The sequence below is a fragment of the Mus musculus genome, chromosome 6 (assembly GCF_000001635.26).
Source record: "Mus musculus strain C57BL/6J chromosome 6, GRCm38.p6 C57BL/6J".
Classification (NCBI taxonomy): Eukaryota; Metazoa; Chordata; class Mammalia; order Rodentia; family Muridae; genus Mus; species Mus musculus.
Genome location: NC_000072.6, coordinates 124,430,031 through 124,454,683, shown reverse-complemented (window position 1 = coordinate 124,454,683; position 24,653 = coordinate 124,430,031). Strand labels below are relative to the sequence as shown.

At 48.9% G+C, this 24,653-nt stretch overlaps 1 protein-coding gene across 2 annotated transcripts in view; it reads left to right on the top strand.

Moving 5' to 3' along the window:
* Clstn3 (calsyntenin 3) overlaps positions 1-23,928 on the top strand; it is a 34,029-nt gene extending 10,101 nt beyond the window's left edge. Inside the window, exons 9-18 of one of the 2 annotated variants that reach the window (NM_153508.4) lie at positions 3,216-3,378; positions 3,925-3,978; positions 4,753-4,910; positions 5,046-5,194; positions 15,699-15,925; positions 16,244-16,414; positions 17,164-17,309; positions 17,731-17,866; positions 22,524-22,726; positions 22,952-23,928. In NM_153508.4, coding sequence (NP_705728.1) covers positions 3,216-3,378; positions 3,925-3,978; positions 4,753-4,910; positions 5,046-5,194; positions 15,699-15,925; positions 16,244-16,414; positions 17,164-17,309; positions 17,731-17,866; positions 22,524-22,726; positions 22,952-23,092 — 1,548 coding nt within the window. In that variant the 3' untranslated portion in view covers positions 23,093-23,928. The remainder of the gene's footprint in view (positions 1-3,215; positions 3,379-3,924; positions 3,979-4,752; positions 4,911-5,045; positions 5,195-15,698; positions 15,926-16,243; positions 16,415-17,163; positions 17,310-17,730; positions 17,867-22,523; positions 22,727-22,951) is intronic. The other variant, NM_001346656.1, reaches the window with a different exon arrangement.
* The last annotated feature ends 725 nt before the right edge of the window (positions 23,929-24,653 follow it).

Genomic DNA, 24,653 nt, shown 5'->3' with positions numbered 1-24,653 from the left:
GAGTTCGAGGCCAGTCTGGTCTACAGAGTGAGTTCCAGGACATCCAGGGCTACACAGAGAAACCCTGTCTCAAAAAACAAAAAAACCCCAAACAAACAAACAAACAAACAAACCAACAACAACAAAATCCCCAAAAATCCTTAATTGAAAAAAAAAGACAACCTAAAAAAAAAAAGAGAGAGAATTACAAGCTGTTCAGGCTTTGTGTGTGTGTGTGTGTGTGTGTGTGTGTGTGTGTGTGCATGTCTGTGAAGTATGCAGTGCTAGGGATTGACTACAGTGCCTTATGTATGCTAGGCAAGTGCTTTATTACTGAGCTACATCCCTAGTCTCTTTAAAAAAAATTCTTTATCTGCTTTTATTTAAAACATCTATTAGACACCAATGAAGTGTCTGCCTTTTCAACAGATAGATTCTATGGGTACAATGGAGTTTAGTAATATGAAACAAAATGTTCAATTTCATTTAGCTTTTGTATTAGTTGGATAGATAAGCTACTTTATTTCTTTCTTTTCTCCTCCCATGCCTGCCTTCTGTTCCTCTCCCCACCTCCTCTTTTTGGCAGAGTTGGGGTTTTAGCCCAGGACCTTGTATGTGCCAAGTCAACCCTTGAACCTTGAGCCAGCCTCTAGGGAAGGTGGAGTTTTTTTTTTTTTTTAAATCTAAATATCTAAATGAGATCAGCAGATGAAAAATCTCTGAGGCAAGGAAGAGTTCAGTGGATCCAGGGCCAGCAGATGAGGGGGAGGGGCTTAGGGAGTGCTGGGTGGGGCTTATGGAGCGCTGGGAGGGGTTTACGGAGTGCTCCGAGAGACAGACAGTGGCTCTGGGAGCCTTTGTCTGAAAGCCTAAAGGCAGCAATATGACTTGGTCAGAGTTATGTTAAAGACCATCACGTGGCCAGTTGTGAGAGGTCTCACTGAAGAGGTACAAGACTGGAAGTAAGTAAGCCAGGCCTCGTACTACAGGCCAGTGATCCCAGCCACCTCTGGGGCTGAGGCAGAAGTATTGAAAGTTCAAGACTAGCCTGGCAGTTTAGTGAGACTTTGTTTTTTGTTGTGGTGGTTGTTGTTTGTTGTTTTTTGTTTTGTTTTTTGTTTTGTTTTTGTTTTTTTGAGACAGGGATTCTCTGTGTAGCCCCAGCCTGTCCTGGAACGAACTCTGTAGACCAGGCCGGCTTCAAACTCACAAAGATCCACCTGCTTCTGCCTCCTGAGTGCTAGGATTAAAGGTGTGCACCACCACTGGCTTATTTTTGTTTTTTAAACAGCAACTGCAAAAGCATCATCATCATCATCATCATTTGTCTGGGGCTATAGCTCAGTTGGCAGAGTGCCTATCCACTGATGGCAGTCCAGAGATGGAGAGTTCCACATAGAAACCCTGAGAAGAAAGCACCTGTTGGCGGTTTGGGTGTGGAGGATGGGGCTGTGAGGGGGTGCTGGGGAAAAGTTCTAGGTTCAATGTCCAGCATCACATAAAACCAGGTGTCACAGTTCCTGCAGGAAGCAGGAGGATCAGAAGTTCAAGGTCATGGTGAGATTGAGGCTAGCCCAGGCAACCTGAGACTCAAAAAATCCAAACCATCAGGCAAGATAGCTCATGGCACGTGCCTTTAATCCCAGTACTTGGCAGAGGCAGAGAGGCAGGGAGGCAGGGAGGGAGGGAGGCAGGGGGGCAGGGAGGCAGGGAGGCAGGGAGGCAGGGAGGCAGAGAGGAGGCAGAGAGGCAGAGAGGCAGAGAGGCAGGGAGGCAGAGAGGCAGGGAGGCAGAGAGGAAGGAGAGAGGCAGAGAGGCAGAGAGGAGGGAGAGAGGCAGAGAGGCAGAGAGGCAGGGAGGCAGGGAGGCAGGGAGGCAGAGAGGAGGGAGAGAGGCAGGGAGGCAGAGAGGAGGGAGAGAGGCAGGGAGGCAGGGAGGCAGAGAGGAGGGAGAGAGGCAGGGAGGCAGGGAGGCAGAGAGGAGGGAGAGAGGCAGAGAGGCAGAGAGGCAGGGAGGCAGAGAGGCAGGGAGGCAGAGAGAAGGGAGAGAGGCAGAGAGGCAGAGAGGCAGAGAGGCAGGGAGACAGAGAGGCAGGGAGGCAGAGAGGCAGAGAGGAGGGAGAGAGGCAGAGAGGCAGAGAGGCAGAGGCAGGTGGATCTCCGTGTGTTTGAGGAAATCCAGGTCTATGAAGCAAGTTCTAGAACAGCCTCAAACAAACAACCCAACCCCAACCAAAGTAGAAATAAAAAGTCAGATAAGACTGGACTGGGGATGTGCTTAGAGGCACGAGCTTTCCAGAAGCATCTCCAGTGTAAAGAAGAAGAAGAAAAGAGGAGTGTAAGTCAGTGGATGGAATTGTGGTGACTGTTCACACAAAAAGTAACTGGGACTCACTGCTACGCCACCAGGGAGCTAGAGAGTCCTAAATGAGACCCACAGCTGTTAGTTTTGTTTGGCCTTGAGATAAAAGCACTGTTGGTTTGGGTGTGGAGGGTGGGGATGTGGGAGGAGCTGGGAAGCACAGAGTCTGGGAAGAACTCTGGGCTGGCCATGGCCATGGTGGTGTTACCAGTGTGACTGGAGGCTGAGCCCTATGAACAGACCAGGACAGTCCTAGGAAGAGGGTGTAGAGGAGAGAAGGGAGAGGGCCCGTGCTGAGCCTTGAGGGCTCCCACCACTGGGAAGTTGGTACAGTGGAGAGTTCCACGCCTTCCTCTGCCCATTCTCCCTTCATTTGGGGGGCTCCAGGAGAAGCAGCAGAGGGAAACAGTTGGTGTCCCAGAAGTGCCTGTTGGGTTGGAAACCACCCTGGAGATCACGATGTCACCCATCTATTTATTCATAAATATTCACTTACAACATATTTTTGTTGTTATTATTATTTCATTTTCTGAGACGAGAGTTTGTTGCATTGCCCAAACTGACCTTCAAACCCCTCCATTCAGGTGATTACCCTGTCTCACGCTCCCGAGTTGCTGGACTTTAGGGATGCACTCCCGTGGCTAGCTCTGTTTATAGTTTTGTATGTTTCTCTAACTCATGGAGTTTTCTATACTAGGTTGCCTGCCCTGTAGATTTTGGACAAGGTTGCTATTCCTTGAGCAGAGTAGGCAGCCCTGCTGCTTGGCCTGGGGATGTGTAGGACTGTGCTGTTTCTAGGACATGGAGGAGGGTTGGGGCTAGTTCCTTCGAGAGCAAGTAACTGGGAGGCTCTTGCCCTTGCCTTGCACCCCCAGGTGTGTGATGATGAATGGCATCACTACGCCCTGAACCTGGAGTTCCCCACGGTCACACTGTATACTGACGGTATCTCCTTCGACCCGGCTCTCATCCACGACAATGGTCTCATCCACCCACCCAGGAGGGAACCTGCACTCATGATTGGGGCCTGCTGGACTGGTGAGTCCCCTGAGTTTCTCAGTAAAGACTTAGTGGCTTAGGGCTGAGAGGGGAGGAGGTCAGGTGAGGAGCAACGGCAGCCTGCCCCTCTGCAGAGGCTGCCTCTCTGTATAGCTAGGCAAGGTGACTCTTCTCTGAATGATCTGTGCTGGAGACCTCTAATTCTGATACCCAAGTCCCCACTGTGTGGGTCAGCACCTTAAACTTGGTGGCATTTCCATCCGCAGATTGACAGCATTAACTCTAGCCAGTTCTCACTTGGTTCCCTCAAGGAGATGATGATTTCCACAGCCTCTCCCTTGCAGGAGGACAGGAATCCTCTGGGGGGACCGCTAGTCTTCCATTTGCGTACCAGAGTCCTCCCGTTTCCTGTTCAAAAGAGTAATCTATAACATAGGCCTGCAAGATTGGGGGATATCACGTGAGGGGTTGGGACTCTGCTGAGAGCCTGCAAACCCTACATGGCAAGAGAGGACTTAGGAGAATTACAAAACGTCTTGTCACAGCTCCCAGCTCACTGCTGCGCTTTTTTTTCTTCGTTTGCAGAAGAGAAGAACAAAGAGAAGAAGGGGGGAGAGAACAGTACAGACACAGCCTCAGGTACACCGTGGGTGAGAATTGGAGACCAGAGTTCTAACCTCAACTGGTTTATGTGTGCTTCTCTTTCTGCCCCCCAACCCAGCCTTTCTAGTTTCTCCTTCACACGCCACCATGGTATACAGTCTCTAAGCCAAGGCAGGTTCTCCTTGGAGCAAGAAGGCTGGGTATATAGCTTGGCTGGATTCTGCGTGTTCCCCCCACCCCCCAGGCCCCCGCTTAGAGACTGTAGTACCATTTCTCTTGCTGACTTTCCAATAGCAAAAAGCAGGGAGCCAGAGTGGCCAGTCTAGGCATCTATGGAGCTCACACACATTCATCCTGGTCTCCCCGCATGTCCCTGGAAAGACGCCCTCTCTTACAGTCCCCTCATTTCCTGTCAGTTTCTAATGTTCCCCCTCCCGTGGTTTCCTCCTCCTCTCTCTCCTCATGGCTTTTTACATGTCTGCCCTTCTCTTCCTTCTCTCCTCCTCTTCCTCCTCATGGTGTTTTTCCCCGCCCCCTTCTCACTTTTCTTCTTCCTGTGTGCTACGGGATGGAACCCAGAGCCTCACACATCCTAAGCAACAATTCGGTCTCTTCTGTCTCCTCCATCCCACCCCTCATTCCTACTTCTCCCTCACCTCTCATCTCTTATTTCTGTAATTTCATTTTCTTTCTCTAGCCTCCTGCTACGTCTTCCTTTCTCTTTTCTCTCAGCCCCAACCTCGGCCCACCTTTCCTCTGCTCCTCTTTTCTCCTCTCACTACCTGCCCTGCTCCTGTGTTCCTGCCCTAGGAGACCCCTTGCTGATCCACCACTACTTTCATGGCTACCTAGCTGGTTTCAGCGTGCGCTCAGGTCGCCTGGAGAGCCGTGAGGTCATCGAGTGCCTCTATGCATGTCGGGAGGGGCTGGACTATAGGGATTTCGAGAGCCTGGGCAAAGGCATGAAGGTATAGCCCTTTCCATTCCCTCTCTTTCCCGGCATGGCCCTGGCCCCGACCCCCCCTCGACTCCTTTACAGTTCTGCACCTTTCCTCTCCTGCCTCCTGGTCTTGCTCTCAGCTATGTCTGTGTCTGGGACCCAGGTCCACGTGAACCCCTCGCAGTCCCTGCTCACCCTGGAGGGGGATGATGTGGAGACCTTCAACCATGCCCTGCAGCATGTGGCTTACATGAACACTCTGCGCTTTGCCACACCCGGCGTCAGGCCCCTGCGCCTCACCACCGCTGTCAAGTGAGTGTTGGGTAGGCGGGCTGATCATAGAACAGAGTCGGTGTCGTTCTTTATCTTAAGACATCACTAGAGCTAGCCACACCTTTCTCATTTCATGTTCCGCTCTCCCTCTCGGAGTCCCAAGAGAGGACAGCTGACCTGTTGAAGATCATGTTGGTAGAAGAACTTGGACCAGAGTCAGGTTTCCCGTTCTGTTACACGCTGTGAAGATGAGTTGTCAGGGTTTGGGAGTTTTGATCTTGTTTATGCTAATATATAAGGTGGGGCTGACATTCTGACTCAATTCTAATTATTTGGATGACCTTGGACAAATGGTGAGATCTGCTCATTTGGCCTATTTATCTTACTTCACCAAGTTCTTGCAAAATAAATATGACGAACCTATGCCTTCTGGCCAAATCTGGCTTGCTGTTTTCCCTGATGTTCATGGCTGCTTTTACAGGGTTCAGGCAGGAGAATAGCTGAGACAGAGATTGCGTATTTCCAAAAGAGAGAGATTATTTCCCAGCTAGTCTTTTAAAGGACAACTTTGCTGAGCTTTATATTGTAATGGGATGACTTTTGCATTCTTCAGCCGAAAAATTGTGGGTAAGGTCAAGGTGTAAGTGTTTATTAGATATAGATTAGCATCTTAGTATTTATTAGTCTAGATTATTAGATATTAGAGGGATAACAGGACCTGACCGATGGAATTGTTATGAACTAATCGCTATCACCCAGGGCTAATGTTTGCCACTGTGGCTATTCGGTAGGTACTGCTGGGTCCTCTGGGAAGGCAGTTCTTCCCCATCCCCACCCCACCCCACCCCACCCCACCGCAGTTATTATGGTCTGGAGGGCAGTTTTCAGACATACTGCCATCTAGTGGCTGGATCATGCAATTTAGGAGCCAGAGTTCCCGTGTTCTCCCCTCTCTGCCTCAACTTCTCCATAAATTCCCTGAAGCATGTGCTTCAGATATATTGGAAGAGGGCTCTGTGACCTGTAGTACCTGGGCACAATTTCTAGGCTCCTGTCAGACCTGTGGAAGGTTGCAGCTGGGCTGTCCTGCGGTTACACTGTGGAGTTAAAGGTCACAGACTATTGCGTATCATGTGGCCACAGACCAGAGCTGTCTGCGCCCCACTGTATACTAGCCAACATTTCCTTTGTAAAACATTTATTTTGATGTATATGGGTGTTTTATGTATATGTCTACATAACATAGTTGTGCAGTGCCGGCAAAGGCCTTCGGATCTCTCAGGTTGGAGTGACACCTTGTACTGAGGTGTCCTGTGGGTGCTGTGAAGTGAACCTGGGGCCTCTGGAAGAGCAGCCAATGCTCTTAACCACTGAGCTATCTCTCTAGTCCCCTAGTCAGAATTCTTAAGGTGCTTCCATCCCTCAGGAACCAAGATCTGCCTCACCCCTTCCATGTCCTTAGGAGCTACATTAGAGGAGAGAATTGTTCTAGCCAAGGGTGGAACTCTGGCAGGGGCATCCTGTAAATGTGTGTCAATGTCTTCGCTCATGGTTCATCTGATTCCCTCTTACCTCGTCCAGGCCTAGGCTAGAGGCTTATTAATACAACCTGGAAACTGACTTTGGGCTTGTCAGAAGAGGGAAGGGGCCTTGACATTTTTTTTATGAGGTCTCTTCTCTCTTTTCAGGGTCTCACGTAGTCCATGCTGGCCTCAAATTCACTCTCTAACTGAGGAGAGCCTTGGGTTGTCAATCCTCCTGCTTGTACTTTCTGAGTGCTGGGTTTCCAGGCACAGATACACACACCAGTTTGTGTGGTGTTAGGGGTCAAACTGTGGCTGATGTATGTGCTTAGAAAGCACCTTCCCAACTTAAGCTAATAAGCAAGTCCCCACCCGTATTTTTCTATGGGTTGCTATGTGGTTGGTTCACCTTGGTTTCCCAAGGTCATGGAAAGAAATTAGGAGATATGTGTGTGTGTGTGTGACTCACAGAAGAAACAGAGATGCCTATCAATGCCTGTTCTTTTTGCCTGGGTGGCTTTCATGGCTTCCTGTTTCCAGTGTTTGGATTTCTGATCATTTAAAGCCAGATTTATGTAACTATCAGGTCAATGCTTAAACGCATGTTGGCCCCCACCCCTTTTCTTGGTAGTGGACCTTGTGCACTAGGGCAAGCATTCTATCACTGAGCTGCGTCCCTGGCTTCATTTTCTTTTCTTTTCTTTTTTTTTTTTTAAAGATTTATTTATTTATTATATGTAAGTACACTGTAGCTGTCTTCAGACACTCCAGAAGAGGGCGTCAGATCTCATTACGGATGGTTGTGAGCCACCATGTGGTTGCTGGGATTTGAACTCAGGACCTTTGGAAGAGCAGTCGGGTGCTCTTACCTGCTGAGCCATCTCACCAGCCCCAACTGGCTCCATTTTCACATTTTAATTTTGAGACATAGGGTCTTAGTAAGTTGACAAAGATTGTCTGTGAACTTCTGTATCTCAGACAAGCCTTGAACTTGTGATACTCCTGCCCCAACCTCTCTGGTCGCTGGGGATATAGGTCTGTACCACCACTGTTGGCAAAATTAAATGATTTAAACTTTAAAACATGTATTTTTAAGAAAGCCTGCTTTATCAACATGAACCCTTGGAGAGACGGAGAGCCATCCTTTTCTCTAGCTTTGCCCCGGACCATGCTTCTCGACTTTATACCTGTGTGCTGTATGCTCTACCTCATTCTTTTAGGACCGAAACCCAGATGAGTCAATGCTCAAATAACTGACTTTAAATAACCCATACCCAAATGGGCCGGTGCTCCGGACTTCTCTAATGGCATCTCCGACCTTGAAGTCACTCAGGCCTGAGTCATCTTGGGCTCCTTTCTGTCTTTGTCCTTCATGATGTATCCATCGGCCACACCGGGCTTGTCCCTGAGCTTGGGCATAACTCTTTAACTCAATCCCCCATGACTCTACCCTGCCCTATTGTCTTACCTTCCTAAATAGTTAAATTGGTTCTACTTCACCTCTACCCAAGACTGGCCCAGTGATGTCCGATCAGAATTTTTTTTTTTTTAGTTTTGCTTTTTTTATTTATTTTTTAATGGTTTTGCCAGGGAGTACAGGCTGGCCTTGAGCTTCTTGAACTTGAGAGCCTCCTGTTTCAGTTCCCAGTGCACTGTAATCAGAGGTGTTTTCACCATTTCAGACAATTTTCTAATGAAAAGAGATACTGTAAGGTCTGTGCCATAAAACTGCAGACTGAACTCTAGTGACTAATTCAAGGTCCTTGCCAACCTTACCTGCGAGCTTTATTGGCCTTCACTCTGTGTACTCTTTATCTTCGCTCTAACTTATGCCTGTATAAAGTCCTCCACCCTCTCAAAGCTACCTCTTCTTAACTTCCACAAACAAACAAACAAACAAACAAACAAACAAACAAACAAACACTCTACTACTATCCTGTCCAGAAATAATTCCTCTTTCTTCTGACTCCTCACTTACTTTTTCCATGTTTTGTCCCTGCTCATTCTGGGGTGACCGTATTTGCCCACAGTGTGAGGTTTGTGTGCCATGCAGAATCATTTGTTTGGCTTTTGACTCGGGAACAGCCTTCTCTTCCTGATTTGGCCCGGGTGTGTGGCTGCCTCTACTCCACTCCCAGGCTGCTGGGTCATTTGTAGGTCGTGTTTGGGTCTTTTAGGGCTCCGAGCCCTCACACCTGCAGAGGTGCTCCATCAGTCAGCCTGGCTGTGCTTGGTGACACTCATGATTCTAGTCCTCTCACCCAAATCATTTCAGTCAGCACAATCATAGAGACCAGAGTTCCCAGTTTTTCAGAACTACTACCCTTTTGCTAAGACTGGTTGAGTCAGCCTTTTTGTTGTTGTTGTTGTTTGAGACAGAGTCTTACTCTGTAGCTGGAGCTGTCCTTAAACTCACTCAGTTTCCCAGGTGCTGGGATCACAGGCACCAGCCACCATGCCTGGCTTTAGTCTGTTTTGTGTTACATAATAGAATACTTGAGGCTTGGTAATTTAGAAAGAACAGAGATTTAATTTTTTTAAATAGTTCTAGAGGCTGGTGATTGGTGATCAACATCTGGCTAGGGACTCTTAATGTATCATCTAATGGACCAGTTGAGAGGGTTAGAGTGGGGTAGAAAGATGGGAGAAGAGGGAGGGAAAAGAAGAGGGGGAATAGGAGGGGGGAGGGAGAGAAGGAACACAAGGGAGAGAAGGGAGAGGAGGAGGGAAGGAGAGGAGAGAAGGGAGGAGGAGGAGGGAAGGAAGGGAGAGAAGAGGAGGAAGGGAAGGAGGAGAGAAAGGCTCAAAAGGAAGAAAATGGAGAAGGAAGAGCTGTCAGCCTCAGTGCTCTCTTCTAACCAGTGCTAGTCCATGAAGATGCATCAGACATGAGCTAAGTGGTTCCCATTAGGTCCTGTCTCCTAACACAGCTTCACTGTGGATTAAATTTCTAACATACTTTTTGGGGACACATCTAAATCCTAGAATTCTGTCCTTGGCCCACTGCATTTATGCTCATCTTACACACAAACTACATTCATTCCATCCTGACTGTCTTGTCTTGTCTCGTTCCTCATTCCGGCATCTACACAAAAACCCCAAAGTCTTAAGCATCATCAGGTTAGATCCGGGTGAGATGTAGGGGCTGGAGTTCCTTGAGGCAAATTCCTCTCCATTTCTGCAATGGGACAAATTAGCTGTTTCTCAAATACAATTAAAGGAGCAGGCTTAGGCTAGACAGACCCTTCTGGAAGGGAGTGGACCAGAGGAGAAAGAGAAAGCTGCCTCCAAGCACATCCCTGAGCAATCAGGACTGACAGCATCTCACAATGCAACCCAAGCTGGCCTTGAACTCATGACCCTCCTGCTTCAACCTCCTGAGTGCTAGGATTATAAGTGTGCCTCACCACACCCATCTAATATTATTTCTTTTTTTCCTTTTTTTCTTTCTTTGTGTATGTACACATACACATGTTTGTGTGTGAACAAGTGTGTGCATATGAGCGGAGGCCGGATAAGCACCAGGCGTCTTTCTCCATAACTTTCCACCTTATCCTTTGGGACAGGTCCTCTCACTGAAGTGTGTTGGTTTGTCTTGCCTGGCTAGCTAGGAAGTTCAAGGATCAATCTGTCTCTGCGTCCCCAGTACTTTGAGTACTAGTGTGTGCCATGCCTGGCTTTCATGCGAGTCCTGGAGATCTGATCTCAGGCCTCCATGCTTGCCTAGTAAGTACTTTAGTGACTGAACTGTCTCTCTAGCCATGCCATTTCAGATCTTAAGATTTCATTTCAGGATTATCAGAGACGAAGCACAGTTGGTAGAATTGCTTACCCTGGATTTGCGTCCCAGTGCACCATAAGTTAGGTGTGATGGTATGTGTGAGACATATAATCCTAGCACTCAGAAGGTAAAGATAGTAAGATCAGGAAACCCCACCACAACCCAACCCAACCCAACCCAACCCAAACTAAACCAAACCAAAAGCTTTCAAAGAACCCCTGACTCCATGTGCTGCTTCCAGACATATTGGGGTGGAGGTCAGCCAGAAGGCATCAGACAGCTCCACCCCCATGACTTGCTGGCCTCAGCTATGTAGCAGCACTCTTGATTGGCGTCCTACACTGCTGGGAGCTCTGCAGTTCTGGGGTCTCCATGGTGACATTGCCTTCATTGATCTAGAGGGCTGACGGTTCCACTCGGGTTTGCCCTAAAACTCTCTATATTGTCTCTGCCCTCATGACTCTTGGGGCTCTCTGTGACAGAGTTTGAAATCAAGGTGAAATGACCCATGGCCTCTTCTCTAGTATCAGTGACATATGGCTGCTACACAGAGCCTACGAATGCTCTTGAAGGTGATCCAAGCTGGGTGGATGCGGGGCTCTGTGTTAGAATGTAGAGAGCAGAGACCTGAAGTGACCCAGGCTTGGAATGTTGATCTCTTTCCACACCCTGGGGCTGCCCTGAAAATCTCTGAAATGCCTTCATTTTTCTATTGTCTTGATAAATACCACCTTCCTTCTGCCCCCATTGATCTATCAAAAAAATCATGTCTGCTTGTTCATTCTTTGCTTGGGAGGCTGTGAACCCTTCAAATCCATAAGCTGTCTGCTTTTGAGTTATGAACTTCATCTTTAAATTACTTTTCATTTTAGTTCTATGACTAAAGGTACTCCTACAGCGACTTCAATATTTTTCTTAGAGTTTTTTTTTTCACTGATTATCTTTCACAAAAAATTGTAGCTACATGTATGTACTGCATGTGTTTGTGCATGTGATTGTTTTGTGAGTGCCCGTGAAATCCAGAAGAGGGCATTTGACCCCCTGGAGCTGAGAACTGAGCTAGGCTCACAAGCAATTATGAACTGAGTTGGGCTCACAGGCAGTTATGAACTGAGCTGGGTTTACACAGTTATGAACTGAACGGGCCTTACAGGGAGTTAGTTATGAGCTGAGCTGGGCTTACAGGCAGTTATGAACTGAACGGGCCTTACAGGGAGTTAGTTATGAGCTGAGCTGGGCTTACAGACAGTTATGAACTGAACGGGCCTTACAGGGAGTTAGTTATGAACTGAGCTGGGTTTACAGACAGTTATGAACTGAACGGGCCTTACAGGGAGTTAGTTATGAGCTGAGCTGGGCTTACAGGCAGTTATGAACTGAGCTGGGTTTACAGACAGTTATGAACTGAACGGGCCTTACAGGGAGTTAGTTATGAGCTGAGCTGGGCTTACAGGCAGTTATGAACTGAACGGGTCTTACAGGGAGTTAGTTATGAGCTGAGCTGAGCTTACAGACAGTTATGAACTGAACGGGCCTTACAGGAAGTTAGTTATGAACTGAGCTGGGTTTACAGACAGTTATGAACTGAACGGGCCTTACAGGGAGTTAGTTATGAGCTGAGCTGGGTTTACAGACAGTTATGAACTGAACGGGCCTTACAGGGAGTTAGTTATGAACTGAGTTGGGTTTACAGACAGTTATGAACTGAACGGGCCTTACAGGGAGTTAGTTATGAACTGAGTTGGGCTCACAGGCAGTTATGAACTGAGCTGGGTTTACAGACAGTTATGAACTGAACGGGCCTTACAGGGAGTTAGTTATGAGTTGAGCTGGGCTTACAGGCAGTTATGAACTGAACGGGCCTTACAGGGAGTTAGTTATGAGCTGAGCTGGGCTTACAGACAGTTATGAACTGAACGGGCCTTACAGGGAGTTAGTTATGAACTGAGCTGGGCTTACAGGCAGTTATGAACTGAACGGGCCTTACAGGGAGTTAGTTATGAGCTGAGCTGAGCTTACAGGCAGTTATGAACTGAACGGGCCTTACAGGGAGTTAGTTATGAGCTGAGCTGGGATTACAGGCAGTTATGAACTGAGCTGGGCTTACAGGGAGTTAGTTATGAACTGAGCTGGGCTTACAGGCAGTTATGAACTGAACGGGCCTTACAGGGAGTTAGTTATGAGCTGAGCTGAGCTTACAGGCAGTTATGAACTGCCGAAGTGGGTGCTGGGAACTGAATTAGGGTCCTTTGGAAGAGCAGAGAGCATTCTTCATTGCTAAGCCATCTCTCCAGCCCCTATCAGCTGTTCTTGTTCATTGACTTTAAGTTTTGCTTCCAAAAATGCTCAGACTTGGACAGACTGTAACACAATCCTTTGCCAGTATACACAAGAATGGTTCTTACTCCAGTTGCTCTTCCAGCCCCTCAGCAGACCTCAGCAGAATGGCCTTAATGAGCATACGTATTTCTAGCAAAATCTTGTGACATCTTCAATCATCTCTGAGAAGTTCCTGCTGGGGAGATGGCTTAGTAGGTACAGTGCCTACCACTCAACCATCAGAACCCGATTTCAGATCCCCAACACTCACAGGAGAAAGCCAGGAGGTGGTGTGTATCTGTGACCCTAGTGTTGAGATGGGTGGGGAGACAGTGAGTCCTCGGAGTGCTCTGGCTATCCTATAACCAATTGATGAGCTCTGGGCTGGGGGAGAGGCTCCTCCTCAAAGCAAAACAAACAAACGAACGAACAAGAAACAAAAGTTTCTTCTCTCTGAGCCCTCAACAGAGCCTTCTTAATCCTCCATTTATGGCAACACAGCTCCCATCCCTGCATCTCCTTCAAAACTGGTCCAGCTTCTAACTCGTCACCTGGTCCCAAAGTTGCTTTCATGGTTTGGCATTTGTTACCATGACACCTGCTTCTATGGTCACACGTTCCTGACTTTGTTGTATAATGGAATAGCTGAGACTAGGGATTCATAAAAATGAGGTTTGATTCTCATGGCTCTGGAGACTGGGATACCCAAGACCAAGGCACTGGGCCCTGGTGAGGGCTGTCTTGTTCTGTTGTCTCACTGTGAACGGTGCAGGAAGGGGTGTGTGTGTGTGTGTGTGTGTGTGTGTGGCACATTTTACTGGTACAGGTCTGGGCTTCAAACATGGGCTGTGGTTGGACTCTGTGGCAAATATGGCTTGCGAGGCTCAGATGCTCCATCTGGGGGCTTCTTTTTCTTCCTTTTCTCTCCTTCTTTTGTTGTTCCTGAAATTTGTTTATTTTATTTTGGCATTTATATAGAGTCTCACCGTGTAGCAAAGGATGGCTTGGACACTGGTTTGTAGACTAGGTTGGTCCAGAAATCACAGGGATCTACTTGCCTCTGTCTCTTAATGCTTGGATTAAAGGTGTATACCATTACGCCAGGCTTAGAATTTTATTCTCTTATTGAAGGACTACAAAGTCTCAAAAATCTTACTTTTGTTTGTTTGTTTGTTTTTGAGGCAAGGGTTTCTCTGTGTAGCCCTGGCTGTCCTGGAACTCACTCTGTAGACCAGGTTGGCCTCGAACTCAGAAATCTTCCTGCCTCTGCCTCCCAAGTGCTGGGATTAAAGGAGTGCACCACCACTGCCAGGCTTCAAATTTTACTTTTTAAAACATTTTAGCTCTGTGGATGAGTGTTTGTGTGCATGTGTGCCTACTGTGTGTACGTTCCGTTGGAGACCAGAAGAAGGTGTCAGCTTCCCTGGAGCTGGAGTTAAAGGCAGTTGTGAGCACACCAACATGATGTGCTGGGAACTGAACTACAATACCCTGCAAGAGCCAAGCGTTTATTATTATTATTTTATTTTTTAGTTAAACACATTGAATCATGTTTGAAGTAGTGAATAAACATACTGTGATCACACTTGTTGTAATTAATCCATAACCCATTAATTACAGTGATACCAAAGTGTTGATTATTGATATTAAGCTATCTTAAGTAGCAACTACAGACACTCCTATTGGTAAGTTCCTGATGAATAGAGTTGTTCTAAACATGTAACGCACAGCACCATGTCACCATAGCAACCTTTTCTTTGGTAATTAGAGTCTAGGACAATTAAACTGTGTCATATTTGGCTTATTTTCTCTTAGATGCAGAGTCTTGCTATCTAGCCAAGGGTGTTGAGGTACTCCGATGTGTAGTTTAAGATACCCTTGAACTTTCAGTAATCCTCCTGCCTCAGCCTCCTGAGCTCTGGAATTAGAGATGTGCACTACCATGCATGGATACAAGCTTTGGTCTCTTATCCTTATCCTGTAGCGCAGAAACACTGCTCTAAGGCAATGACAAAATGTTCCCTAGGCTACAAGAGCTTGAGACTGGGGGAGGTCAGGGTGATCCGCAGGGACTGGGCTGGGAGAGTGGGGACATAACTAATTGTGCCTTCTGGGCTGATGTCTGGTAAATGGGATAGAAGACACACCAAAAAAAGAGGACATTATTGATAGACACCTAACTCTAGCTCACTTTTACTGTTGGATATTTAAGGGCCTATATTTGGCTGATATTTTACTGGACCCATGTAACGTTCACTGGGTCAAGAACTATGTGTATATACTTTAATTTTTTTTGTTGTTGTTGTTGAGAGAATCTTAGTTCAGGCTTGCCTGGAACTTGCAATCCTCCTGTCTCAGCCCATTGAATGCTGGGATTACAGGCATGTCTTAGGATGTTTGGTGGAAGGAGAGAAAGTTGATGAGAAATAGCAAGACTATCTCAATGTATGGACATTTTCGTTAGTCTCAATTCCTTTGTTGTTTCATTAAAATAGAATGTGATGGACCTTCCGTGGTTTCCAGCCTCCATGATGTGATTACCCACAGGCTGAGCCTGTCCTATCTTCTGCTTTTCCTTCAGTAGTGACATAGTCAGAAGATTTGTTGTGGGGGTGAGGTCTAGAGAAGCTGCTGTTGCCGTCTCTCCTGCCCTCATTCTCTCTGGGATGGTTCTCTGGTGGGGGCTCAGAAGTATGAACCAGACACTAGATTTCTGTTTTTTTGAGACAGGGTTCTCACTGTGTCTCTCTGGCTGGCCTGGAATTTCTGTGTAGGTCAGGTTGGCCTTGAACTCACAGAGATGGACCTGGCTCTGTCTCCCAAGGGCTGGGACTAAAGGCACGCGCCATCATGCTTGGGCAGACTCTAGGTTTTTAAAGGAGGTGTGTTGGAGTGACAAGCTGCCTCTTTTCTCACACAGGTGCTTTAGTGAAGAGTCCTGTGTCTCCATCCCTGAAGTGGAGGGCTATGTGGTGGTTCTTCAGCCCGACGCCCCCCAGATCCTTCTGAGTGGCACAGCTCATTTTGCCCGCCCAGCTGTGGACTTTGAGGGACCCGAGGGAGTCCCCTTGTTCCCCGATCTTCAGATCACCTGCTCCATTTCTCACCAGGTGGAGGCCAAAGCAGATGAGAGTTGGCAGGGCACAGGTAAAGACAACCCTACGAGTGATCCGGTCCAGAGAAGGGTGATGTCTGTAACCCAACTGAGGGAGTGACTACAGGGCTGGAAGGGCTTTCTCTTGTGTCTGTGTGACTGAGAACAACTTACCCTTAAAACCCAGAGCCTGTGGGAAAGAAACCTGCAAGTATAAGGACATGTTGCATGCTGATAACACATTGATGTTTATCTTCCTTAAGGAATGGCCCTTCGTGGGAAGGGGGACTGACCATATGTGATGATAATGTTTGAGTCTCAGAACCTCAGTGGGTACAACTCTCACCTTGACTCCGACTCTCCCCCCACAGTGACAGACACACGCATGTCAGATGAGATTGTACACAACTTGGACGGCTGTGAGATTTCTCTGGTGGGGGATGACCTAGACCCTGAACGAGAGAGCCTGCTCTTGGACATGGCTTCCCTGCAGCAGCGAGGCCTGGAACTCACCAACACATCTGCCTACCTCACCATTGCTGGTCAGTGAGGCCAAGCATCTGAGTTTTTTGTTGTGTGTGACTTTCTCATGAAAAATCACATGGCTCCTACTTCCTTGGGATGTTGGTCAGGTGCCATTTTGTTCCTTCTTAGCTGGAAGAGCCTCTGGCTCTCAGACTGAAGGCAGTGTGCCTGGACAGAGGCTCTGAATATTTTGTTTCCATCTGCTCTCCATAGCCTGGCTCACCATCGCTCCTTGTTCTACTTCCATGCCCTCTCTGGTCTCTGCCATCTCTCTCCTGCTTCTGTCTTCCCCAACCAGCTTTCAAGTCTTCTAGCTCTTTGATGAGGTTACCCCTCTCTATCTTTTCCTGTATCCAGCACAGCTGTAAGAGCTCATCTTAGTGAACAGTGGGGATGGTTTCCAGGGGAAGCTGCCCCCAGGAGAATGGGAGGAGATAACAATGACTGGTCCTTTCCATTCCAGCCCTCACCAAAGCTGTGTCTCCACCATTACCTTCCCTTGAAAGATGCCTTTATCATCCTTTCCATAACTATCTAGATTCTTCCATCCCTGGGGAGTCCCAGAAGCCACAGGGCTAGGTGAGAAGGGCAGAGAAGCAAATATGGCTTTGCTTACTATACTCCTGTAGATCGGAGTGTGTGGGAGCCTGCTTCTCTGAGCTGTCAGCTTACAACTCTGTTGAGGGATGGGGCTAAGCATCCCTCCCACTGTATTGTCAGCTGGTTGGAGCCTGAGACTCACTGAGCTTGTCTCCTTACTCTCCAGGGGTGGAGACCATCACTGTGTATGAAGAGATCCTGAGGCAGGCTCGTTATCAGCTTCGGCATGGAGCTGCCCTTTATGCCAGGAAATTCCGGCTTTCTTGCTCGGAGATGAACGGCCGATACTCCAGCAACGAATTCATTGTGGAGGTACCTGGAGAATCCCTTTCCTTTCTTGGCCACCTGCTCTGGGCAAGGAGCCGGGATGTACTGACCTCAGATAGATGGTTGATGGACAGGGACTTTGTTGCATTGGAGATTTCTAGGCCCATGACAGATGGCAGAGGAGGAGATACGGGCTGATAGTTAGGGAGATGGGCATGGGAGAGATGGCTTACAGCTAAGCCCAATGTCCTGCGTTTGGATTTGATCCTCAGAAATTGCATGCAAACAGAGAGAAGTGTCTCCTGCAAATTGTCTTCTGACTCTACCCCTTGCTCCCCCCGGCCCATTGTGTTATGAGTCCTACCCCAAGTTAGAAAGGGCTGTAATGAGCGAGCTTGGAATGGGGTGGGGTGGGGAGGGCCTTGGGGAGAAACAGTTATACTTACAGGGCCCTGCCTTTCCTCAGGTCAACGTCCTGCATAGCATGAACCGGGTGGCCCATCCCAGTCATGTGCTCAGTTCACAGCAGTTCCTGCACCGGGGTCACCAGCCTCCTCCTGAGATGGCTGGACACAGCCTGGCCAGCTCCCACCGGAACTCCAGTACGTAAGCTGAGGGGAAGTGTGACATTAACACTCATCCCTATATCCTGGGGAGGGGAGCGGGGTGGAGGCAGTGGACTCTGCTTTCTGTGGTACCAGCCTTAGTGACAGCGGTGGGACAATCGCTTCATCCTCAACTTCACTGGGAAGGTGAATCCCAGGCCAGTGCAGGGTGCTCAAGCCTAGAGCCACAAGTAACGTGGGCTGTGGGCATCTTTATTATTCTTGCTGCTGTCCCTGTCCCCGCAAAGTTAGCTGGGTTCTAGCAGTTTCTGTAGTGAAGTTATTTATTTAGTGCCTATTGCATACCAGCACTGCCTGAAGATGTATTGGGGATAAAGGGCTTTTAGGAGTTGGGTACAGTGGCGCATGACTATGACGTCAGCACTCAGGAGGCAGAGACAGACGGGGTGGGGGTGGGGAGGGGAAACCTGACTGGGCCACATGGTGAGATCTGTCAGTTAAAAAAAGAGAAAAGAAAAGAAAAAGAAAAAGAAAAAGAAAAGAAAAGAAGAACAAGGAGGTGGGTGGTAAAATGGCTCGGCTGTCAAGCCTGACGACCTGAATTTGAGTTTGAGCCCTGGGACCTTCATCGCAGACTGAGAAAGAGAGACTGATTCCCACAAGTTGGACTTCCACACACACGTACCATGGAATATGCATTAACACACACACACACACACACACACACACACACACACACACACCCTAAAATAAGTAAGTAAATAAATAAAGGAATAAATAAATAAAAAGAAAGAATTACAAAATAGCCATCTTCCTCTCCCTATGGACAGAGTAGATGCTATTAAACATGTAATCCTATGTTTTCTGTGAAAAATTTCTAAATCAACAGATGCCAAATATTGTATCAGGATGGGACAGTCTTCCCAGTTATGGTCCTGTACTGGTGGCTCATTGTTTCTAACACTAAGAATTGCTTAATTACACACACATACACAAAAGGGAGCAAATGTGAGCACAAAGAAGAAAAATCATCTCTGCTTCTGGCCGATCGAGGTGCTGTGCTGTCCTGATGGGGCATGCTGTGTTTCCACTGTGGCTCATGAATCTATCACCTACCTTCCTTCCTTCCTTCTTTTATAAAGTTGACATCAAACCATCTTGTAGAACTAAAATAAGTAAGTCTTTTCTTGAATTATTAAAATCTGCCCAGTCGTGCTACATTGCTGGAGGTGACTTTGGAACCTTTTTTAGCATTGTTTCCAGAGCCCCTCTGGAGGTGCAGTCATTCTCCTCACTTTTGAGACACACCTAGCCTTTGGCCTGGTGAAGTTACTCAACTTCACTATCCGATTTTGTCAGAGTTGGCTCTGGAGACCATTTACATGTTTCAAGCACTAAGCCCACTCCCAAGGCCACAGACTGCTGCTTTTGAAAAGCAGCAAAAGGTCACAGGCTCTTTAGGGGACTCCCCAAGGAGCTCACGGTCACCGAGTCACCTCATACTTCATTTTTGGGCTGGATGCTGAACTCTGCTCCCGTGAGTAAGCTCCGCTCCCAAGAGCAGGCTCAAGCTAGATCTGGGTGTCATGTTTCTGTCTTCAGTTCTTTGTCTTTGGTTTGAGCTCCCAGGAGCTCAGAGCTTCCTCCCTGAGTGTCCTGATGCCTTGTCCTGGCAGTGTTTGTCATTCCACATCTCCTGTGTGCCATCTCCTTGATCTTCCCTACAGTGGAACCCCTTGTGACTTACATCCTGGCCAACCAGCTGATAGTCAGTGGAGAGCAGCCACCTCTCTTCCCCTCATCCCTTATTTTGGCCCTACTAAGTGCAGAGTTCACGTCTCTCTGAGACCACTTACAAGTGATAGGGCTTGAGCTTAGCAGATGACACACTTCAACCATGCCCATCAAACCTGTTCCATGCATTGCTTTGGACTCCAAAGTGTTCCCTCTCCTTCACTTCCCAAGTCCATGCACACTGCTTTGCAGCATTGGGGTTTTGTGAAGCTAAACTCCTCAAAGGCTGCAGAAGAAGCATGTGCTACCGTCTCCTCCAGTGGTAGAGGCTGAATTCAGTGTGGCGTCTTAAGCACCAGGCAAAGGAGAGCCTGATGAATAGAATGGCCAAGGAAGGGTCTGTGACATCTGTGGAGTTTGCACTGCGTCCTGGAGAACATGAGGGTCTGAGAGGGTAGTTAAGGAGAGAGACAAGTGATGAGGACATTATGACGTTGTTACCCCAAACTTTGATTCACATCTGTCACATGGGGAACTTTAAACTCTCTTGGTGGTTGGCACCCCAACGTGATGAGAGACAGGGATCAATGCTTTTTTACTTTAATATAAAGTATATACTGTGAGTTGCTGTGCTGCTGCAAAGCCTTGCTAGCTGGTAGCTGAACAAAGAGAATCCCTAACAACTGTGGAATCACAGGGTAGGAAGTGGGCGCCCATGAAAGTCTCAGACCCTTTCTTCATCAGGGAAGAGTTATGCTGAGCTGTGGACAGTGCTTTCAACAGTGTCCCTATGATCACATGAACCATTTGCTAAATCATCCCTTAATGTTGGCTGCAGTGGTCACCCAAGGTCAGAGTTTGCTGTGTTTAGCAAGATCTAATGGGCTTTCAAGGTCTTGATTTTTGTCTGTAGCTAATTTAAAAATTCTCCCAACCTTCTGGTTTATGCTAATGAATCAGAGTTGTTGGCCTACAGCTGGAGTATTTGCATTTTGTCCTTTTTTGAAGTCACATCTGCTGTGGCTTGCACTCAGAAGGTGGGATTGCCTGGGCTTAGCCACGGGGCCATCTTCTGGCAGGGTCGTGACTCCTTGGACTTGTCCATTGACTTGGGGACCTGAGAGGGGCTGTTTTGGACCGTTGCATAGAAAGAGAAGCTCTGCCCCCACTCCCCTTCCTCCCCCATACCCAGGCAGTTGAGAAATGCTGATCCAACCAGGCCGATCTTTGCCTTGGAGCCAGAGCCTAGTGAGTGAGCCTGCCGGCCCCACCCCTACGGAGTTAGATCTGTTTGGCAAGTAGTACAAAATGGGCCATCGGTCATGTTGGGATGTGAACTAGCTTGACAGAGAACCATCAGGGTGGCTTTGGGGTGCTGTGTGGCTGCTGGGACAGCCCCGGCAGGCATTCTCATTTACCTGCTTGGTCCTGGAGTGGTGGCAGTGTGTGTGCCTGGCAGCTGGCAAGAGGGGTCTGCAGCTGGGTGTTTTGGACCTTTGATGTCATCTCCTCTACACTCAGGTTCTGTTTCGTAACATGTGACTTTTAGGATGGAGGTAGATTTGAAGCGGGTTGCAATGTGACCTTTATGTAGAGCTTGCTTGTGCGTGACTGCTAGTGGGTGTCCAAGACACACACACACACAAGCACGGGCTATTTCTCAGGAATAGGACTGCTTGGGGTGTGAAGGGCATCGAGAACCCATGTGGCAGGTAGCGATCCAGCTGCCCAGGAGGGTTCTGGGCTTGGGACTGTATCTATGGGGTCTCTTCCTCCATTTGCTGTTTCTGGGATTTGGGGCTCCTCTGCTTTGCTTCCTTGTGCTTCTCCGAGTGCTCTCTCTGGCAGCACAGAATGGGGCCCAGGTTGTGTTTATGGCTGCTCGTTCTGTGGCCCTCAGGGTCCAGGTCTGTAGCGTTTATGTCTTCCTTCAGGGGGGTGCTTGGTTTGCACAGCTGGTAGGGAGTTGGGTGACCTTGCTCATACGGCTCTTTGGAGGCATGCTAGAGACTCTGACACATATCCCATTAATCCTACTGTGTGAGCAGGCTGCTAGGTGGCTGGTACAGGCAGTTGTGTGGGTAACTAGAGGCCTGGCTCGGGTATGGGGCATGGCGACGTTTGTCCAGCTGTGTGCCCACTCGTTCTTCATTGGCATGTGCCTGTGTCTGCACATCTGCTTTTCCACCATCAGCTCCAAGGTCCATGTGAGAGTGCATATGCCCTTCTGTCTCTCACTGCCTGTGAGAGTCCATGTACCCCTGAACCTGGGCATCAGAATGAGGCTTCAGGGTGGGAGGCCCCGGAGTGCAGCGGTGGAAGTAGGGAGACCTCAGGGGGAGACTCCGCAGGAACAGCAGCCCTGCAGGACCAGGAACCTCAGGCCCACAAGGAGAAGGGAGGTGTCACGGAACAGGAGTGAGCCCAGACGAGGTGGGTAAGTGAAGGGACCTGTCCTCAGCCTTGGGGACTGTGATTCCTCTCTCTGGTCAGCAGGCCAGGCTTAGAGTTGCTTTGCTTCTCATCCCAGTCAGTCCTCTGCAGCTGACCCTCTCTTTCCCTCTGGGGAGGTGGTGGTACCTGGGGAAGATCCAGGCAGAAAGACAGGAAGCTTCTAGTTTTTGCCATTTATCCAAAGACAATATAGCTGTTCAAGGCAGCAGTAGGCTGGGGGCCTTCTCCACACCATCCACCTTTGTACATTTGCCTTCCTGTCTGTGTGCCTTTGGCCCTTGGAGCAGCCTCTCTCTTCTTCCGTTCCAGTTTACACTTCCTGCTGGGGTCTGTTGCTCTTTCAGTCTCTCAGGTTGTTTGCCTCCTCAAGATCACTTTGGTGGCTGTGGTTTATTTACTCTTGGATTTTTCCCACTGAGTAGTTTCTTCCGTCGGCACCCTACAACCTCTGAGCCCAAATTGCCCAGGTATGCTGGGTTCTGCTGACCCCTTGCTCTCCCTGCAGTGGTCCCCAGTGCTGCGACTCTCATCATTGTGGTATGCGTGGGCTTTCTGGTGCTTATGGTTATCCTCGGCCTCGTTCGGATCCACTCCCTTCATCGCCGCGTCTCAGGAACTGGCGGACCTTCAGGGGCTTCCACTGACCCGAAGGACCCTGACCTCTTCTGGGATGACTCTGCTCTCACCATTATTGTCAATCCTATGGAGGTGAGTGGCCTGGAGGGATGAAGCTAATACTCCTGCTGAGGACCCACGCCTGATGCGAAAGCTTTTGGTGCTGGTGCAGCTGCTGAGCTCATGGAGGTGGGGGTGGGGGGAGGATGAGACTGGGGAGGGACTCTGCAATGGCGCATGCTTGTGTGTGTCCTCAAGGAGAGGTTCTGCCTGTGGCTAGGCTGTTGAGCTCTCGCTCTCTGCTTTTGTCTTCTCCAGTCCTACCAGAACCAGCAGACCTGTGTGGCAGGGGTGGCTGGTGGCCAGCAAGAGGAAGAGGACAGCAGTGACTCGGAAGCAGCCGACTCCCCCAGCAGTGATGAGAGACGCATCATTGAGAGCCCCCCACACCGCTATTGAGGCGCCAACCCTGCCAAGAGAGAGAGGCCTGCCCTGGGGAGACAGGCACTCAGGAAAAAAAAGGGAGAACGGCATTTTGAGAGAAGAGAGACCGAGGGGGGAGAAAGAGCTCTTCATTTGGAGCAGTCCTTCAATCTCAGAACCCCAGGAGGCCCCACAGGAGTTGCCCTCCTCCTTCAGCCTGCCCCTGCCTTGGGCTGCCCTTCCCCTGGTGTACTCCTGAGGTGTCTGCCCCAGCTGGCTGCCCTGGGAGAGTGGCTGGATGGCTTTGGCTGCCCTGTAGCCTACCTGTGGCAGCATACTGTGCCAGCCATGCACTGTATTAGGGAGGGGGATGTCAACAGCCTTGGTTGAGGTGGGAATGCAATTGATGGGAGCCTGCTGCTGTGTCCTTCTCTACTCTGTTCTGTCCGTGAGGGCTTTCCTTCTGTTGCCCCTCCCCCTCCCGCTTCCCCTAGGATCCCCTCGCCTCTATTTCCATTTCACTCTGGGGATCCCTGCTCCTCCCTCTTCTCAGCCTCCTCCCTCTTTTGTCCTCTTTTCCTCTCCTGCCTGAGCAGTACCAAGGTCTTACTGTCTCTATTCCTTTCTCCATGGCCTGCTTTGCCTGGGTTGTGGGGAAGGAGGAGGAGGGGGACCCTGGGGGTGTATTATATATAGTGTATATTTTTTCAATGTTGTCGTGAGCGCAGCTCCTGTGTTTCTGTGTGCAGCTCACAGCCTTGTATGTGTGCGTGTGCGTGGCATTGTCATGTCCTGGGATGAGGGTAGGGGGTGGGTGTGGTAAAGGAGGGCCGCACCCTAGGGTTTTCAAATAAAACAACTAGAAAAAAGTTCTTGCTTGCTGTTTACCTGGCTGATTCTGTGTGACTGTGGGCTTTCTGATCTTAGGGGCCATTTAGGCCTCTGAGCAGGTTGAGGTGACAGGGTAGGGTTGGCTCTGGCTGTGTAAATTCCTAGGTTGTCACTGGGAATGTAAGATGGGGGCGGAGGACTCACACTGTGTCCTTCCCCCTGCATCCTGGAAAGGGATGACATAGATGCATGTGCAGATGCCCACTGCTCTCTGGGGACATTGTCAGCCCCTCCCCCTCTTTCAAAATCCCAACTAGAGCACATTGGCTCCTAGGGCTCCTAGTCAGAAAGCGTAAGGGAGGACACTGGTGATTCTGTTCTTTGCAACCACGAGATCAAGAGCTCTTTTTTTTGTGGAGGAAATCTGTAGCTCAGGCCCAAGGGCTCTGCTTTGCCACACCCCTGCCATGGCTGCTGAGCAGCCTTAGCTCTCTTCATGCCGACATGGTAGTATGGCAGGTTCTGGTCTGTCCTCAACCTTTGGGCCATTTATTCACTGTCCTTTGTGTCTCTAGGCCTTAGGTGATAAAGGACAGAAGGAGATGGAGCTAGCAGAGAGGGGACTGCTGTTGTAGACACTGTCCTTCCTGTACTGTCCCTGCCCTAGGCCATACAGCGAACCACACACACCTTAGTTCCTTTCTGAAGGGCAGGTGATTTAGAACGTTAGTGTTTCCTAGTTCTCTGTGGTCCTTTATAGCACTGT